Below are 19,921 nucleotides of genomic sequence, written 5' to 3' on the forward strand. Positions count from 1 at the left end.
GCCTGAAGCGTCGCTGCCACGTCCACCTCCCCAGCAGGAAGGGCAGGAAGAAGCCAAGGCGAGGGAAGCGCGGCCATATTAAGCGTGAGGCACAAGACAGAGTACCAAACTATATTTACTGTATACAATAGTAAAGGACAACAAATAAATGTACAAATCGGTGAATAAACAGTGAGATCTACGGGACGTCCCACCCCAGCCCATATACAAGAAAATGAAAAAGAAAACAAGGGCCTTTCCAGCAAGATTTCCAGCAAGCAGGAGATGATCTAACACGTGGCCAAATGGGTCAGGTAAATATAAAAGGCAAGAGAACGATCCCACGGAGCAGCAGCGGACAACCTACTGAAGGACAATAAGATGGCCGTTGTAAAAAGTCATCTGGAAGAGACTCCACACTTCGCGTGGCGCTCAAACCCATCACACAAATGCATTTACAATTCAGTAAGTTTTGGGAGGCAGTAGAGCAGATTATTATTTGTTTTGAACACACGTACACACACGCCCGTCTATCTCCTCGCTCACCAGGTTTTTGACAGCTCTTCTGCACGTACAGCTTGGTGACATTAAAAGGCGCTTTTTTCCCCCTCATTTATCAAGTTTATCTACGAAAAGCAAGTATTAAAAAGAAACCTGAGGCCGCACACTTTTAGTACCCACTGAGAAATAAAAGAGACGTACTAAAGGGAGCGGGAGAAAGGTGACAGGTTCTGCCTGGCACTCAGCAGATGGCTGAAGCTGCAGTGACAGGTTTCTCTAAGCCTGCACAACAAAAAAATACCACCGCTCCATCACGAGTTTTTGGACCAGCTGCTCTGCTAACTCCAGTTCTGACAATAATTCAGGACCAATCTCGTTTCTGCATTAAAAAAGTATATTTCAGACGACTTTATCATAATATGACAAAGCACACGTAAATCTGCGATATTTTAAACTCCAACTCTATATTAAGCATTGTATCTGCACGTACCAGCCCTGTGTCACAGGCTTAACGTTTCTGAAGTAATTGTGTTTCCAACACACGCTAAAAACTTGGAATCAGCATCTCTTTTCCTTCTCTTAGGCATATCTTAAAGGAAACTTTTATGTTCACAATTGGCATGAAAATATACTGAATTATTTACATGATCAGAATTAAACAGAGGGGCAAGACCAACAAGAGCCAGGAATGAACATTTCCATGTCCTAACACATGGATATTTAGGCCACAGGTTTAAAGAAAAAAAAAAAAAAAGAATAAAAAATAACAGCAGAGAGACAATGCATATTACTTAATCTGAATTTAAATCAAATTGGCCCAATTTAAGATACAGATTAATCCCTGCAGATACTGTTTTGACTTGCACACGCAGTACGTCAAAGACAACAAGCAATTTTGGTAAATGTCCTCTAAAGTTTAGAAGAATCCCGTGTGATTGGCATGTTCATTTGTTTACTATTTAATAGCAAATCCAAGGACAGATGAGAGAGTGAGGTGTGATGAGGATCCTTAAACTCCTCTTCTCAGAAGGACGGCATGTCTTAACACACTCCACCTGTCTGCTGTTGGAACACATCGATGGTGTCTTCATCTTCCATCTCCAGCTGTTAGAGGAATATGGAAAATACAACACTTGAAATACACAACCTCATGGTTACAAAAGCACTTGGGTCTCTACTCCTAACCAGTACCAATAATAGAGCACTCCAGGTGTCATTTTAATTAACGCATGAAACCCTTTCCATCAGTCACTCCAGAGCAGGCACTCCATCGCCTCTCGGATCAGAGCATCGCCAACACCGAAACGCCTTTCCGAGGCACGCCTGTCAGTCAGGCCAAACTCGGCAGTTTCACGTCTTCCACAACAAATTTCCCCAGCCAAGCATCTCCTCGGTTCCTCGCCTCGGGCCTTGCCAGCCCAAGAAATTCCCCACATCCTCAGCACTGCCAGTGCTGACGGCAGCTACAGCTTCAGTGCTGGCTCTGAATAAGCCGATGCAGAAGTAGGACAGAGGCGAAAACGCCAGCACTTGCCAGGGGTCCCTTCCACACCAGCACACCAGTGCCAGCTTGTTCAGCACCGATGCTCCTACACATTTCCCCCCACATCCAGCAGTGAAAACATTCAAGGGGGGGAGGGGGGAGGAAATCCCACCCTAGACAAATTCCCCGTTTCGGAATCATTTTGATTTCCAATCCCTTTGGTCTGCATGCAGACATCAAAATATTTGTATAGAAATTTGCAGTAAAAGTATTTTCCATACCTGTGCAGGTGTGTCTGTTTCGCTAATCGGTTGTCCGTCAAATCTGAATCTAATCTGCCTCATCGACAAGCCCTGCAAGTTTAAAGTAATTAGTATGAGAAACCATGCTTTTGTTTCAGAATCCAAACAAAACACAGATTTACTGTCAGAATAAATATTAACAAAATTAAGACTCGAAAGGTTTAATCAGACAGGAAGCTTAGCACGTCTATCTTGCTATATAAATTGAGGAAGCGGGGCTGTTTGAGCAACGTCCCGCTGCTCTGCTGTCACAGCGAGGACTCTCTAGGGAACCACAGGTGTGGGTTTGGCACCTGGTTCTGATCCCGCTCTGTGAGGCACAAATATCAAAAGTTAATTTACAAAGGTAATTTAAGTAGAGAGCAATCAATACACCATTCTATAAAGCCTCAGAGGACATGTCAGGAAGGAGTAGAAATTGTTTCTCACACAGTCAGAGAAGTAACGATAGATTAAGTTGACTCAAAGGAAAACATTTAAAAAAAAAAAAATCTGAAAAAATGACTTTTTTTGTGTATCTAGCTATCAGCACTGACCACCCATAGTTTAGACAAGTTTTCACTCATGCCAGGCATCTGCTCCCAGTTCTAGTTCTTTATCTTCTGATGAAAAAAGGAACCACGAAGACAACTGTTTGAAGACAAAAGAACTTGCAGGACTTGATGTAGATTTTTACTTACAAGGTTTATTAGAAAAATGCTAGGGTCTAACGTTAGCAAGTTAAAGTTGCCCTTAAAATTCGGGCTGAATTAAGGACTGATCCCTGTTTTGACAGCATTTAATCACACCAGGCAGTCTTTATGCCCTGCCTCAGGGATTGAGGTCTTTGCTTTGCCCTCCAAAATCCTTCAAAATCCCTGTGCGATTCACACTTCCAGTCACGCAGAGCCACATGAGCTCAAAAACTCCCTGCACCTCTCTCAAGAGGTCTACAGACAAGGGGAAATGCTGCAAACAAAACCTGACTCCGCTTCCAAAAGCCATTTGCATCTCCACCCTCTGTTTTGCGCCACCTAATACAGCAGAGAACAGGCACTGAGGGCTGCATGCTCGGGAGCTGGGCTCCAAGGAGAAATCCTTCTCCTGTTTAGCGCAGGGTGGCACTGAGGAACGGCCACCAACACAGAGCAGCGAGTGGCCACCTGCAGAATACAGCGGTCCAAACTGCACAGCGGGCAATGGGAGACACACATGAAGAGAGGAGGAAAAAAAAAAACCTGCAACAAGAGTCATAGCATAGGAGAGTCTATTTTGTGCCATCTTCCAATCAGAAAACACAAGTTGATAAAGTTTTTAGAGATGACAGAACAGAGGATTACGAAGCTAAAAATTCAGAGTGAATTGGTCTCAGAGCCAGGATCAGAACTCGAGGAATTTTGGCAACACTGTCATGGGACGTTTTTAGAGCTCTAGGAGAGCTTGATGAGGAAGAGGCAGTTTTCATTAACTGAAGAGAAAACTCTTTACACTTCAGAGCTGACAGCATTCCGAGTCCTCGCTCTCTCACACGCCTAGATACATGCGCCCCAAAGCACTGGTATTTCCAGTGTTCCAGTGAAGTTTCCACCATCCCAAGGCCAGCTGCGAGCCGGGAGTGGCGGGAGCAGCCCCGCCGAGCCGTGCCTACCTGCCGCTCGCAGTAGGCCTTCATCAGCTTGCTCAGCGGGGTGTGCCGCTTGATTTTGAACTGCACCACGGAGCCGTCCTGCCCCGCCACTTTCAGGTTGATGTGATCGTTCTCCGTTTTCACGCCTTCCTAGATGAAAAAAACAGAAGGAAGATGCGGGTTCAGTGCCCGGCCGGGCAAGCTATGCTCTGGGGGAGCCCCACCGCGTCCCCTGAAGAGGTGCCGGCCCCGCCGCTGCCACCCTCCAGGCGGGGTCGTGCTCGGGCCGGACGCTGCGGCCTGCGGGGGCTGGGCGGCCTCCCTCGGGGCAGCGGAGGCCTGAGGCTCCACAGGGCCTCCCTCCTCCTCCCGCCGCGCCGCGGCCCGGCCCACTCCGCCATCTTGGCGGCCGCACGCCGCCGGGCGGGGCGGGGCCCTACCGGCAGCCCTACCCCACAACCCCGGCGGAGAGGCCTCTCCCCCCCGCGCAACCCCGTCCCTCCCCGGGCCTCGCCATGCCGCGGTTGCCCCGGCCCCGCCGCGCCTCACCTTGGGCTTCTCCTCCGACATGGCGGCGGGGCCGGGACGGGGGAACGGGGAGGGGGGGGCCGGGGGAGGGAGCGGCCCGCACGCTCAGCTCCCGCCGCTGCCTGCCGCCCGCGAGAACGCGCGCCTCAGCCCCGCCCCGCCGCGCGCCAGCCGCCCCGCGTGCCCATTGGCTGCGCCGGCCCGGTCACGTGAGGGGGCGGGGACAGCCGCCGCGCGCCCCTCCCCTGGCGGCTCGGGAAGGTGCGTCACGGGAAGCGGAAGCGCGGGAGGGGGCGGGGCCAAGAGCAGGGGGCGGCCCGCCGAGCGGCAGGGGGGCGCTGTGCGCCGCCGCGCCTAGAGCGGCTGGGGTGGGGCGGGAGGCTCTGCGGCGGCAGGCAGGGTACCGGCAGGGTGCCGGGGGGGGACCAGAAGCCTGCCAGCCCCAAACGACATCCCGGCCGGGGTCTCCGATCCGGGCCTTGGCCAGGAGCTTCGCGGCACGGCCCTGCGCAGCCCGGCCTGGTGCTGAGCGGCCCGGGAAGGGCTCCGGGTTTCCCTGAAGAAGAGACTCCCTAAATACGGGGTCGCTTCTCCCACGGGCAGCGCAGGCAGCTGTGCCAGGGCTGCCTCCCCCAGCCCGGGGACCCTCCCCCCAGGATCACAGGCCTCTGCAGCACGGGGGTGTATGGGAGAGGGAGAGGCGGGGAGAGCGTCCCCCAAACCGCCATCTCAGCCTCTTTCCTCGCCCTGGCCTTCAGGAGAGCAGACACCGGCCCCTTGGGGGGAATCTGTTTGGAAGATTCCCAGGGGACTCTCCCTTTCCCTTTCCCCATCCCCTTTCCCTTCCCCTCCCAGGGGCACATCCCCACAGCGATGAGCAGAGCAGCACGGGAGAATCCAGCAATGGCCCCTCTCCTCCAGTTCCAACACTGACATTCCTCCCTCTCCACCAGTCCCTGAGCCGTACCCCACCCTCTCCCCGAGTTCCACGGCCGTATCCTTCCCTCTCCCCCAGTGTCCAGGGCTGTACCCCTCCCACTCCCCCATTCTGCAGCAACGAGCACACCAGCACGGAAGCAGCCAGGCCTGGCCCCTCTCAGCACCCCCGTGTTTTTATTTCAGAGTGACCCCGGGGGGCTCGGCCACCCCGCTCAGAAGCGGAGCCGGGGGAGGTGGCACACGTGGTCCCCTGAGCCTGGCTCTTCCTCCCCGACCCTCCGCAGCCATGGTGGGTCTCTGCTGGTCTCAGCGGGTGTCAGAGCTGGCTGCACCCATCGCTGTCCCACTGCCAGGACGGGCTCCAGACACGGTGGTGGGGCGTGAAGGGGCTGCGCTCCCCACGCTCAGTGGACGGTCTCCGGTGCCGGGGACCTCGGGGGCCCCGCTGCAGCTGCTGCTGCCACCGTGACCATGTGCAGGGATGGAAGTGGCTGCGGTGGCAGTGGGCCACCACACCATGGTCACCCTCCACCTGCGAGCGGGAGGCCCGTGCGCACAGCTCAGCCTTTACCCAGGGATTTCATCCCCCTTGGGGTGTTGGCTGTTTGTCCCACCTTTCCTATTACATGGAGGGGCGGCCACGCCCTGCCCTGGGAATTGACCCAGTGCAAGCTTTGGCCTTTTTGTGCAAGGTTGTGCAGCCCCTCTATGTGTGACTGTCCTGTGGCTCAAAGCCAAGCTCCCAGTTACACCCAGTTAACCCCCTCTTTCCCAGTTCCCTTGTGCATCCTCTGAGTGCCCGTTGTCCTCAGCCATGCACCCCGTGGGTGGTGAGGCAGCTGTCCCACCCCTCAGCCATGCTGTCCCCATCACCATCTGCTCCCCCTGCCCCAAGCGGGCCAGCCTTCCCCATGCAGTGGCCTCGCAAAGGACTAATTAATCCTCATAAAGGGTCTTTTTAGATGCCAGGCTCAGCTCTCAGAGCATTGGACATGTTCCTGGACCTGGACAGGCATCTCAGCCACCCAAGGATCCAGCTTCACCTCCCTGCCACAGGCCAGCTGAGCCAAAGGGATGAGCTTTGCAGCGCATCAGCCACACGATACCTGCAGACAGCAACCTTCACAGGATTCATTAGAAAAATTAGCAGAATCTCCATCCCCAGGCTGGGGATGCTGGAGCCCAGGATGCAAGCAGAGGACCCAGTGCTACTGCTCTGCAATAACCGGTGCTGCTCTGGCAGCTTGTCTTGCCCTCTGCGTGTCCCCAGGGCATAGCTATGCTCCATCCAGGCAGGGACCCACTTCCCCAGGTGGAGCAGGTTCCTCTGCTGCCCTGGTTCAGCAGTGGAGGACAGAGTTCCCCACCTCTGATGGTTTTGGAGGCTCCAACCCTTAGTGCTGGGAGTGGGGCCAGTAGAGGTGCTCCAAGTAGCCCAAAGGAATTATACCAGTCCCAATGCGCAGGGCAGGATGGGACCCGGGACCCATCACAGCTCAGGACGGGTAAAGGCAGCTCTAACAGCTTTGCAGTTTAGCACCAGCTGCCCCCATACATTGTTTGTTCTTAAACAAAGCTCCCACAGGGTCTCTGATTGGCAGGAGGGCCACAGCCCCTCCAGGCCAGTGTACCCAGTAAAGCACAGGGCACAACCAGCATCTTTATCAACATTTTCACTTCTCCTTACAGGGCTCCACTCTATTTTCCATGTGCACAGGGCAGTTTGCACAAGGAGCTACAGACCAAATGCAGGGCATTAGGAATTTCTTTAAAGCATCATCTCCCAGCCACGCACAGCCACAAAAGACGCTGTCACCAGCTCCCACGGCTCTTTACTGGCAGCACCAGGATGCAGCCCCTGCCCAGCCAGTCCGACAGACCAGGAGAGAAGATGGGAGAGCACCCATGAGAGCTTGGCAATCTGGCCCTACTCTTTCAGCTCTCCTGCCAGCACTGCAGCCTAGTTCACACTAACAGGAGCCCAGGTTACAGACCAGGTGCTTATTCAGCACTGGCAGAGTTGTTCCTACTTTGTTCCTACCACCTGAAGCCAAGTATCTTCTGGCAGCAGCCAGAGACAGCCTAGATTAAGTCACCTGCAAGTCTTGCATCTCTGACCATCCTGGCAAAAGCCAGTCAGATTCTGGCAGCCAGCACACAGCTCGGGCAGCAGCAGCAAGGTTTCACAGCTGGTTTAGCTTCCGAAGTTCAGCTTGAGCAGTTTGTGTCCAAGGGCCATGAGCCTGTCAATGCAAATGGAGCATTTTATGCAAGCCCACACAAATGCTACTGTCCACAGACCGGAGCGAGTCACCCCACCGGGCAGAAGGCAACAGTCAGCTTTTCTTAGACAAAACTATCAAGGTGTTGCTTGCACGCAAGGCTCCTTCATACTGCAAAGCCAGTTTTGGTCAAGTATAGGACCACACAAGAGCAGTCAGCTCCCATCCTCCTTTCCCCACCCCTGGGTCTCTTTTGCAGGTAGCACAGCACAGGGTTCAGTCTGTGCCCAACGCTGCCAGGAGCTCCCAGGTCACCTCACTTAGACAAGGACTCTCAGGGGTGCCAGGGGACAGAGGCTAAGCTCTTGCAGAAAGACCCAGCTCCTTTCTTAGAGAGCAGTGTTACTTCCAACACCCAGCTTTTCCTAACAACTGAACATCTGCATGAACAGACGACTCCTCTGAAGCCCAACAAGAGTTCAAGGCAGTCTTGCTTCTGCCTCCCTCAGCTACCAAGCCAGGGCCCCATAACGCTGATGACTCCATCAGCCATTGCTGCCAACCTGTACCTGGTGTGGAAGCAGAATTAAACTCTTTCAGACTAGGATAGTAATCAAATCGGTTTAATATATAGTCAACATATTGTAAATGCATCTGACCCCTACAGTATTGCTATCAGCCATGGCCATCAAGCCCAGGAGACCAGTTTTCTAGAAAGGCACAGAGAGGTAGGAGAGTTGGGGCATTTCCCCAGATTAGTTGCAAGTGAGAACGTGCATGTGGGACCTCCATTCTAGAGGCCCAAGATAACCAGAAATGTGCTTTTTGAAAGGAATGCTATTGTGCTGGGACAAGTACAGGCACCTGGAGTAACAGCCAAGGCCTCCTGCTGGCCAACGAGTCAAGAAACTCTTGCTGGCTTTTGCTTATACTAAAAGAAAAAAAAAAAAAAAAGAGAAAAAGAAAAGAGGGGACGGAAGAGCCTGGCTCTGTGTGTGTGAAGGGTATTTGGGGAGGCAGGAGTGAGAAAGATACATAAGGTTGTCTTTGCCCTTGTCCAGGGACAAGGACTGTTATTTGCATTGCTTTGGCCTGTGTTACCACCCCAGGGGTGAGTGAGAAGAAACGTGTCATCCTCTGGTATTGCCACCACCGTTTTCCTGCACCAGTAGAGCAAGAGCAAAGCTCTGGAGCAAACTGAGCATCTGGAGTGGGGACAATGGTGTCATCAAGCATTTGGCTCATCTTCTGTGGCAGGTGAAGTGGGAAGTGGCACCACAGCGATCTCCTCATGGCAGGGGAAGTGTGGAGTCCTGCAGCACTGCAGGAAGGCACTGTTCACCAGGGTGGGCAGGTCCAGAGATGCTAATTCTCAAATTTTGCATACGGGTTCTCTTCCTTGAACAGGCCTAGAAGAGAAGATAGATTCATTCAGACAGCAGCTGCTTTGCCAGTCACAGCGAGCAAGAAATCTAGTTCTTGGTAACAACTCTGTCATTGGTGCTTCATCCAGCCTCCTGTCCTGCAGTTTCCAAAAGCCCTGCTCTGAACTCAAGCTGTGCCTGCAGTCAGCACTATTTCACTCTCCTCCTCTGCAAGAGAGGAGAGAGATCCATTAAGAAGCTCAACCTGATGGCAAACTCCTCTCCCAGGCAGTCCATATGAAGTGCAGGTAAAGCAGCACGACTGACGATTTCCAGAGCACTCCTTCTGCACCCCTGTTCTGCTGGACTGGACTTGGAAGCAGAGAGCCCAGACTCAAATCCAATCAAAACTGTTCTTAGATTTCCTTCCCCGCTCTTACATCCACAGACTAGGAGACAGCAAGGCAGAGTTATGGGGCTGACTTCTGGGCCAGTGACAAGCCCCCATGCCACTTAGCTGGCTGCTTTCCCGGCCCCAGCCCAACACTTTTGAGGAAGAACAGCCAGAAAGGACAAGATTGCAAACTCTGTGGTCAGGCTGCAGCAAGACAGAGCCCTGGCACAGCGAGACAGTCCTGGAGCACAGCTCTTCCACTTGCTAGGAGAAGCATCTGCACTTGCAAGAGCTCCTTCAGGCACAGCTTTGTCTGCTCTTCATCCCCCAGAGGAGCCAGCCCAGCCAGAGGCCCCTGGATCTGCTGCCCAACCTGGACCTGCAGCAGGCAGCGGCTGAAGGTGGAGGAAAGATCTCCAGCTGGTGGAGGAAAGATCTCCAGCTTTCCCTACAGCCCCTGCTAAAGCCAGAGACCACCATGCTCAGTGTGCATAAACCCAACTGCTCCCTGCTCCATGGCCACCCCAGGAGAGGCTCCAGCAGCCCCAATGCACAGAGAGACCCCTCCGCCAGCTCTGAGCAACTGGCTGCTCCCCGCTGCCTTCCAGGCTGCTGTTCCCCTCCCGCCCTAGGGCCACAGGACTCACCTGAAGGCCAGTCCAGCCCCAGGCTGTGCGCTCCCAGCACCCGGGGACTGAGCCACCTCCCAGGGAACCGCTGCCACCACAGAGGACTGGCTCCGTGGTCGGGGTGGTGCCTGCTCTGTGCTTCCGCCTGGCCCCCCACCCCGGGCTGCTGCCTCCCCAACCACTCGCTGACCGCAGGGCTGCCGGAGGACCATCCCTGAAGGGCAGCAGCATTATAGCTGGTGCTGTGTCTACCAGCTTCTGCTTCTCCCCTCCCATCAAGACCCAGCAGCTTCTCCCACATGGTGAGTTTGGAGGATGCAGGTCCTGGGGAGCGTTAAGCACTCCCACTTCCCTGCCCAAGAGGAGCAGCACTTGCGTGGGGTCACACGCCATGACCCAAACATCTCTACACTTGCTCCCAGAGGGCAAGAGAGCAATTCCCTGAGACAGGGGAAGCGGAGACTGTGTTTTCCCTGCTGGCCAGGCCTCCTCTGCAGCTGTAACCATAGCAAGGAACACAGCTATTGAGGCTGCTCAATCTAAAGCTTAGTTTGAATCGCTTGCATCAGCATTGTACCATATTTTCTTCGGATTTCATCATGCCGTGATTTCATCTCTGCTCTCCTGCAAGAACCAAATAAAAAAAAACACGAGTCAGTGATTGGTGATACAAAACAAAGCAAGAGCAGCTACAGCTCCTTGCTTCTTCCCAACCTAGGGAGCTCCAGGCTGCCAGGTTTGCTCAGCCTCCCACCGCCCACCTCCTGGAGGCACTGGGGGACCACCACAGCCCACACACATCAGCAGTGCTTGGGAGTTGGATACGCAACACTGTTGTGATGCTGCATCCACCAGTCACGCCAGAAAGACGTTGCTCATCAGGTTTACATTTGAGCTGGGGTTGAAGCAGCCACTGACTGCACGTGTCGAGCCCCTGGCATCGTGTTTGATGGTACAGACAGGAGCCAAATCCTTCTGCAGTGTGGCTCGCTCATGGGGGAGCAGGGGCTGCGGGGTAACCTCACCTCTCCTCCTGCCGCACCCGCCTCTTCTCCCGCTCCCTGGCTGCTCTCTCATCATCCTTGTCTGGCCTGACAGACAGAAAAGCCCATTAGTGGTGCTTGGCACTCAGTTCTGCGACAGTACATGGTTACCTGTGAGCTACTCCAAGAAAACCCCTCTGATACGTACTTTTTGCTCTTTTTCTTACAACAGCAGCAGCAGCAGACCCCCAACATGATAAGGATCGTTCCTCCCACCACAGACATCGCGATGATCAGGGCTTCAAAGTTCACTGAAGGATGTGACAAAGCACATTTAGCACACAAACACATGGCTGCCTGGAGTAACATTTACAAGCATACAGCTACTGTCACCAGCAGCTTCACTCACTGGGCTGGAGATACATGTAATAGCCTGGGAAAGCGAGATGGACATCATTATCTATAGGTATACCGAGCGTTGGCACCAGCACGTACACACCAACTGAGTCTATGTCCCTGCTAACTATAGTGCTCAGTTACCGGCTATGAAGAAAGGCAAGAACAGACACAGGTCAAACTCCTCCAGCAGAAACAGGAGCAAAGCTGTCTTAATCACTAATCCAGGTGAACAGTAACCCTTCAAGGGAAAAAAACCTGGAGGCTTCAGTGCTGAGGAGCAACCTCTGACTGAGAGGCCACAGCTGGCACTGGAGTTACTGCCCACAGGAGCCAGCCTCAGAAGCCAGATGAGATGAGGTGACAGCGGACTGGGGGCACTTAGAGGTGTCTGGAGTCCTTGGGTGAGAGATAAAGTGAGACTCTTGTCTGTTGGGATTTATCAGCTTGAGGCCAGCAGTGCTGCTGAAGCAGCTGAAGGCAGAGGGCTGCTTCATGCACCCCCCCCACCACATCTCCCCAGGGTTTGGGGGATCTGCTTGCCCACACACAGTGCAAAACCCACTGGGATGTGGTGGTGAAGCAGCAGCCTTGAGCCCTGGCCCCCGGGAGACAGTCATCCTACTCCACTCCTGCAGTAATAGCAGTGGAGACACCAGCCAAAACAGACGTAGCTAGGCATCACCTGAAATCCTTTGCAACAAAGAGGGGTTTCTTCCAAGTGTGATTCAAACTGTTTAGAGACTTGGGCCTGTGGAAACACTTTTTTAGGAGCCACTTCACACAGAGCAGCCAAGTTACAGAAATCCTAGTGCACCTCAGCCTGCTCAGAGCACTTCTGATCCCCTCTTCTCCATGCAGCTCAGACCGTGAGTCTGTGCACTGCATGTGGTGCATTTCAGAAGATGCCTGCTTGTCCCCTTGCCACAGGGACTCCACGCTGAGCTGACTCCACCACTGAACTCACTTCCAAGGCCTCCTGCTCCCAGTGGAGAGCTTCATCGCTGCCAACAACCATGCCATCTGACTGTCAAATCATACTGCATCCCCACCCAGGCCACAGTGTCAAGCACCACGCAAGGAATGTGGTTCCAGATACCAACTGCAGACAGCTGCCATGGCCTAGCAGGTCACCAGTGAGACCAGAAAGCAGCAAGCCACCAGTATGCAGATACTTGTGTTTGTCCCCACAGCTGGGCTCACATAGCCTCTCCAGCAGTACAGAGGTCTGTAGGTCCATGTTCCTGGTAAGGCTTTGAGGAAGATGGAGACCTGACTGTCCACAGCACTGTCTTGCTTTTGCTGGCTGCACTGCAACAGACCCATCAAGTCATGTAGGGAACAGCCCAATAGCCAAGGACCAGAAGTGAGCCCAGTGCAGGTGAGACAAACCCAAACAGGCTCTTCAGCTCAACAGGGGTTTTTCTCCACCAGCACATGTCTGTATTGGGGCTTTTGAAACTTTGGCTTTCGGGGTGACCCTGGGGTTCAGATCACCCCTTCCCACAGAGAGGTCTGTGGCAGAGCACCGGGCACTCCTCCACCTGATGATACAGGCTTAAGTCACACACACCAAAAATGCAGACTCATTTAAGAGCTAATCTCCCACAGAACTAATCTCCTTTAAAGCGAGTTTTACAAGCAAAGGAATGCGTTCTTCTATAATGAAACCTTTTGTGAAGCTAGTCACATAAAAACTAGTATTTCAAGGTCTTACACAAGTTTCAGAAAAGCATACTGTAGTGCTCACAAAGAGGAGATTCTTCCTTCACAAGGTGTGGGAGTGGTTTTAGCTCTCTTGTGAGTAGAGAGCCCAGCCTCAAGCACCACAGATGACAAGCGACCACAATTCAACTCCAAGTTCCCCATCAAGGGGACAGGTGAGAAAAACCAAGCCCCAGCTTGCTTCCTAGCTGCCCCAGCCCCCAAAAGCTCCTGTCTGAGCATGAGCATGCACCAAGCTTGGTCTAAAGATGACACTAATTCCTCCAGAAACCCACCAGGAAACAGAGCACCAGGGAGGAAAGGCAGCCAACAGCCAGCTGTTGGCCAGAAAAAGCTCCCGGAGGTGACCTGGCTGCCGGCAGGCAGCTGCAGCACAGCTGATGCAGAGCTAGTTTCGGGAAAGGGTATTTTCTCACGTGGGTAAGAGCTAAGCAGGGACTGTGGCACGCTCAGCACTAGAAGAAGCCCACACAAGCCTCCAGAGAAGTCATCTCACTTCTGGATCCAAGAGCCCCCTTGAATTTTAAGAGCCTGCCTGGGACAGCAGCCATACTGCTAAAGGCGAAGAACCAGAAGCAGCGCAAGGAACCACGCGTGGGGAGCAGAGGAGAGAGCTGCTGAAGAGTCACATGCTGGCGGGCACACTCAGGGAAGGGTTGCACAGGCAGCTGCCCGCAAAGCACCTTTGATTCTTGTTCCTAGGCGCTGGCCACATTTGGAAGCCTCCATCACACCAAAGCATGAGGAATGTATTTAGAATAGCTAAAGCCCCGCGGGTCCTTCTTGCCAGAAGGCAGGGACTGCTCAGACTCTGCTTTCTCACCCACACTTCAGGAAGTTTGCAGAACCCTGATTGACTTCAGCCTGTCATTGCTACACCAGCAGTGAGAAAGGGAAGCAAGGGAAACCTCCCATCACCACTAGCACGAGCGGCAGTCGGTGCCATTTAGCAGCGAGCAGTAAAGGCAGTCATGGCCCCAGCACGATCCACTTACCCCAGCAGACTCCCCAGCGCGCGGAGCGGAGCTCACAGAGGTCGGCGGGGGGGAGGACTCTTCGGATGGGGTACTCCACACACCTCCCACTGCTGGCACACCACAGGCACTGGGACACAGGAACCAGGCAGCATTACTGGTGTGCGGCAGTACTGCCAGTCAGCCACACTCTGCTTTGTCAGCCGCAGCAACAGGGACACTGCTGCCTGTTCCCAAGGACCACCCAGCAGCAGTGGGATGCTTGGGAGTAATGGCTGTATTCGGTCAGCACAGGCTGCATCAGGCTTGCCTGCACCAGGAAAAGCCGGCAAGGGGAGTACATATTTCTAGAGCAAGTAAAGGTGCTGAGAACCCTTCTCCTTGCCTGCATGATAGCAGTAATCACCAAATCCTTTGTGTTTATTCCATGCAGCATTTTTGGAACAAAAGAAAGCCTTTGAGACAGCCACTCAACACAGCTGATGAGCAGGAGAGGCTTGTGTGTGCCCTCACTAGCTACCTGCAGCAGCTTTGCACCCTCCTCTCCTGGTGCCTCCAACCCCAGCATTCAGTTGGGTTTGGTCAAACTGGTTCTGGCTAAGTCAGCTGCAAGATCTGACTCAAGTTCAAGTTTGCTGATATCAGAGATAAGGCAGCAGAGGTTGGCAGGACACAGGTACACATCCCCCACCCACCCAGTGCCACGGCACCCACAGACCGACGGGGTGGCAGCTTGACCAGCCAGTCCAGTCCACTCGGCTCCTTCACCATGTGCATCCCCAACAGTGTTTCCCATCCATGAGGAGGAGATCAGTAATTCCATTACTCAACTTGAAAAGCAGATAACAAAACCCAAGAAGTTTCTAGCAACCTCCTCCCAGAGTACCAAGGGGTGTTTTCCCTCTCACCGTCATGGGTGGGTGGCACCGACGGCGTGCTCAGAACAAGGGCAGGGGAGCAGCCCCTCTTCCAGGAGTGGAACTGCTCTGTAACAGCCCTGCAAAGCCCACACTACATTTTCAAGCATCGCGAGAGGTTGGGAGTTTTACTGTTGCTACTTACGGTGACATTTTTCAGACACTCCTCACAGCTCCTGTTCGTATACTGGCGACAATCTACAGGAAAGAAAAGACACCTCAGTACTTTGAAGAGCTTCACAGTGGTTTAAAACTCTGGGCTCCTTGGAGCCTGCTCCTGCCCACTGCTTTGCCCACTCTGGGAGGTGGTCACTTCTGCTGGGCCAGCAGCGATGCAGCTTAATGCTGCTGCAAGAGCTGCCGGCTTCGAAACACAGTGTCACGGTGGGAGGCCCAAATGCAAATGGAAGTCATCTGCCTTGCCTCCGCTGACCCATAACCCCAAGCTGCAAGTTCCTCTCCCTCGGTCTTATTTCCCTAAAAGCCTGAGCAAACATCTGCTGTGGGTGACAGGCAGCAGGACAGCTGGGGGACAGAGCTGGGGTCAGTCCAGAGGGACCCTGTGAGGACGAGGACAAGTGCTGAGCAGGTGGTGCAGTCCTGTATTGCTGGATGACGGAGCAGCTCAGGCAAACAAGCCCCAGACAAGGAAGTTACTACCAGGAAAAGCAGAAGCAGAGGAGCACAAGGAGGGGGGACACACAGCTATGGTCTGTGCAATGGGGGCGGTACAGGAGGGCCATACCCTGCCCCAGCCAATTCATCCAAATCCTCCTTCAGCAGGGAAGGCTCCAGGTGATGGGAGCAGCGCTGCAGCCGAAATCTGTGACTGCCTTCAAAACATGTTTCCACCCCCATTTGGCAGAGGAAGACCCCTGCTCTATAGACACGGGCAGCTCTCAGCACCAGTGCCACCGGGAACAGAATCACAGAATTGTCTAGGTTGGAAAAGACCTTGAAGCTCCTCCAGTCCAACCATCAATCCAACACTGACAGTTTCCAACTCCACCAGATCCCTCAGCGCTGGGTCAACCCGACTCTTCAACCCCTCCAGGAATGGGGACTCCCCCCCTGCCCTGGGCAGCCCATTCCAACGCCCAACAACCCCTTCTGCAAAGAAATCCTTCCTAAGAGCCAGTCTGACCCTGCCCTGGCGCAGCTTGAGGCCATTCCCTCTTGGCCTGGCGCTGGTTCCTTGGCTCAAGAGACTCATCTTCCCTCTCTGCACCCTCCTTTCAGGGAGTTGTAGAGGGCGATGAGGTCTCCCCTCAGCCTCAACCGCAGGGGATGCTGGTCAGCGAAGCCAGGGGAACATATCAGGTCTGAACACAGGACAAGGTGGCACCTTCCTGGGCTTGCCTGCAGCTCCCAGCAGCAGCACTACCTCTTTGGGAAAGTCTTCCTACAGCAGACTCGCCTGCCATTTCACTGGTATGTTCCCCCAGCAAGGGTGGTTTGCCAGCCCTTGAGGATCAGCCATTTAAACCTCACCCCTGCCTAAAGAGTCTAAGCATCAGCCTGTTCGTGGTTTTAAAAAAAAAATAATCATAAACCAATTTGCCTGACTACTCAGGAACTGGCGAAAGAAGGATCAGTGCTTTGCAGAACTTTAATCAGGAAGAAATCAGCCCCAGAGGTGCTTGTTTTCCACACTGAGAAGCAGCAAAGCTGCATTTTCCCTCTCCAGCTGGCAGGAACCCTCAGCTGTGACCCACTGTCAACAGTCACATGCTCTGCGCAGCCCTCCAAACAACTGGGCAATTTATTAACATAGCTCAGATAAGGGTGTTTACACACTGCCTGGAGAGGCCGAGATTGCAGATTTTAAACACTCTAGGAAGCTGTGTCTTCCCTGTTTCTCCAACCGAGGCCGGAAAAGCATCACAGCGCCTGTGCTGCCCTGAGACTGTTTGCTTACAAGGAGTCAAGAAACAGCCCTCTTGCACCGCAGGAGGCCATCGGCAGGCAAAAGGAGAGCCTGTGGTTTTAACTGGGCTTCCTACGGATGCTCTGCTTTCCCCTGAGGTGTCCCCTCTCCTGGCACCCCCAGCTGGGGTTCATCCTCTGAGCCATTAAGTCAAAGCCACCCTCTTTCAGCTGTATGGGAATGGGCTGTGCCCGGGATCTTTGCAGCCCTTCAGGATTGGGGTTTTGTCTAAATGCCCAGTCTCAGGGGATCAGCACAGGACAGCACTGGCAGCACCACAGTCCTCGGGGACAGGGGTGGGAGAGCAGCTCTTGCTGCGCTAGAAGCTTGGATAATGCTTTTGCCACTTGGCTACAAAAGAAGGAAAGTGAATGGCTCAGGGTGGAAGGAAAACAGCAGAACTCATGCTGGTCCTCACTCTCCTCCCAAGTGGAGCCACCGTGCAGCCACCAGAGGGATGGGCATCCCGTGGAGAACAGCTCCTCTCGCTCAGAAGAGTGGGCAAACTTCTTGGGACACCCCTGAAGGGGGCTGTCCCCACACTCCACTAGAGCTTTTCCTCTACCCAGCACAGCACCCATGGGACTATGCTACATCCTCCACCCACCAAGTGGAAGCAGTCAGCCACCCACTGCTCCTCACCCAGGTCTGACAGCACCCATCTTTTTCCTAGTCTGAAGCTCTCCGGCCAGTCTCCCCTGTTCTGAAGGAGGATCTCCTCTGAAGGGCCACTGGTGGGGGCCTGGCTGCCCTGCTAGTCCCTCTGGCCAGGACAGGTACCCAGCTCCTGCCTGAGGCCTAGCCGAGCCATTAGCATCACTAAAGGCAGTCACATCGCAGCAGCAGCTGGAAAAGCCCCTCCTCTTCCAGCACCCCATCTTCCAGCCCTCAGGGGGACATGCTAGTGCCCCGTGCTGCACAGGATCGCACCCCACAGAGCTCCCAGCAAGGGTGGCACCTGGCCAGGCCCACCCTGCGTGGCCACAGCACCCCGGCCAGTGGCCACCCCGTGCCCAGCGCACACCGGAGCGCAGCCCACGGGGCGACAGCCTGCACCGGGCTGCTTCACGCACCACACGTCCCGCGAAAACGGGCTCCAAAGTAACTGCAAAGCCCCCAGTTTTGGGTGCTCTGCCCACGTCTGTCCCCATCCGCTGTACCCCGGGGCTGGGGGGGGGGGGGGGGGGGGGGCACCCAGCAGGGCTCAGCCGATCGCAAGACTCAGAGGCCCCCCCCCGGGCCCAGCGGAAGGGAGCGCCGGGGGGTGTCACGGAGCCGGGACGGGCACCCGCGGAGCCGCGACGGGACCCCCCCGGAGCCGGGACCGGGGCCGGGGCCGCGCTTACCTCCCGCCACGTCCTGCGCGGCGGCGGCGGGCAGCAGCGCCAGGGCCAGGGCGGCGCAGAACCGGAGCGCCGGGGCCATGGCGGGGCGGGCCAGGGCCGGGGCTCGGCGGGGCGGGCGCCGTCGTCTAAGTAGGGCCGAGCGCGGGGCGGGCCGGGGGCGGCCCCGGTGGGCCCCTCCCCGGCGGGCCCCGGGCGGCGGAACGCACGGAGCCGGCGGGCACCGAGCACCGGCTGAAGGAGGAGGAGGAGGACGAACAACCGTGGGGTCAGAGGCGGGCCGGTGCGGGGGCCGGAGGAGCTGCCCCCCCCCCCATCCCGGGGCTGCCGGAGCCCCCCGGGGCCGTGGGGGACACACACACACACGGCGCCCCCCGCGCAGCCCCGGGCCCGGCCGCAGGAGGGGGCCAGACCCCCGCGGGAGGGCGGCGGGGGGCTGCGGAGGCACCTGCCCGCTCGCAAAACTCTCGGGGTTTGGGTAGTGCCAGCCCGAAACGGGGACTCGGCCCCCGCCCCCTGCGCGCACCGACCCCCGAAGGTCTCCCCGCATCCCCGACCCTCACTGCTACATCAGTGCACGAAAGTGCATTAACTTTGTTAATATCTATATTAGCTCACATGGTACACTGTGATGCGATGAGGTAGTGGAATTTTACTGGGGACTTTTCATTCGTTTTACTTAAATATGAACAGTATCAAAACCAGCCCAGCCCTGGAAAGAAGGACTTTGCCTCTGGAAAGCTTAGAGCTGTCCCTGAGGGATAAAGGACAGCTTTATCCCTGTGACAACCACGGTGACACCAGCATCCCGGCTCCTCTGACACGTCTTTGAAACCCTCCCAGCATCGCCTGGTGTCACAGATGAGTAACTCGAGCAAGACTGACTCCAGGGACGCCTGGATCCACAGACAAGTGGCAAGAATGCTGCAGAAATAGAGTGGCTTTGCAAAGTTCTACCGTGGGTAGCGGCTGGTAGCGTGGGTGTTAGTGATTAGTCCAGTTGTGTTGTACCTGAACACTTGAAGGGCATAAAAACTCTGTGTAAAGTCATATTTGGGTGCCCTGATTGGCTGGGACACCTTCTGCGCATGAATAAATATATAGGTGCAAATTTTTATGACACACAGAGCGCTGGGGTCTCCCTCCTGGGCAAAGCAAGAAGCCTGCTGGCCTCAAGCCCACGTGTTCAACGTTCAAGATGCGAGAAGCTGCGTCGATATAAACAGGGGTTTTCACATGCTGTAGGTGAAGAATACAGCTGAGTGCTTTCCTGTGCTGGAGCCAAAGAGCTCCACACCGCTCGACTCATGCACAGCGATGCAGACAGCCCAAAAGAAATTAATTTCTGACTGTCACTGCAAGGAGGGTTGTGATGCTGCCTGTGTGGGGCTGCTCTGGGACCTGTTTTACCCCAGATCCCGTGGGGTAGGAATATCACTACATGCATGGGCTTCTTGGCAGCAGCAGGGCAAAGCTGCTGTTCTTACGGGTGCACCCATCCTGGCTTGCAATCCTGCACCCGGGCGCCCGTGGGTACCACAGGGTGCTGTATCCCCACCGGCCGCTTCTTCCCTGCTCTGCAGCGATGGCTGAAGCCACCGTCCCTCAAAGCTGGGTGGGCACTGGGCTCCAGCATAAAGGCACGCTCAGGCCAGGCTGATTCAGAATAAGACCAAGCTTTTTCAGGCAGACACATGGCTGCAAATCCC

The 19,921-nt window shown here is 55.1% G+C and overlaps 2 protein-coding genes across 2 annotated transcripts; both read right to left on the reverse strand.

The window, feature by feature from the left end:
* Positions 1-97: 97 nt before the first annotated feature.
* Positions 98-4,567, reverse strand: SUMO3 (small ubiquitin like modifier 3). Its single transcript, XM_074878078.1, has 4 exons — positions 4,421-4,567; positions 3,893-4,021; positions 2,245-2,316; positions 98-1,584 (listed from the first exon to the last, which is right to left on the reverse strand). Exons 1-4 carry the CDS (start codon positions 4,439-4,441, stop codon positions 1,522-1,524), a joined length of 285 nt encoding a protein of 94 aa, XP_074734179.1. The 5' UTR covers positions 4,442-4,567; the 3' UTR covers positions 98-1,521.
* Positions 4,568-8,167: 3,600 nt separating this feature from the next.
* PTTG1IP (PTTG1 interacting protein) lies at positions 8,168-18,364 on the reverse strand. The gene is made up of 7 exons (XM_074878079.1): positions 18,216-18,364; positions 15,088-15,140; positions 14,047-14,155; positions 11,139-11,241; positions 10,973-11,038; positions 10,525-10,571; positions 8,168-8,969 (listed from the first exon to the last, which is right to left on the reverse strand). The coding sequence occupies exons 1-7, from the start codon at positions 18,292-18,294 to the stop codon at positions 8,926-8,928; spliced, it is 501 nt and encodes a 166-aa protein (XP_074734180.1). The 5' UTR covers positions 18,295-18,364; the 3' UTR covers positions 8,168-8,925.
* Between the last annotated feature and the right edge of the window lie 1,557 nt (positions 18,365-19,921).

This window comes from Strix uralensis, chromosome 9, assembly GCF_047716275.1.
Source record: "Strix uralensis isolate ZFMK-TIS-50842 chromosome 9, bStrUra1, whole genome shotgun sequence".
Taxonomy (NCBI): Eukaryota; Metazoa; Chordata; class Aves; order Strigiformes; family Strigidae; genus Strix; species Strix uralensis.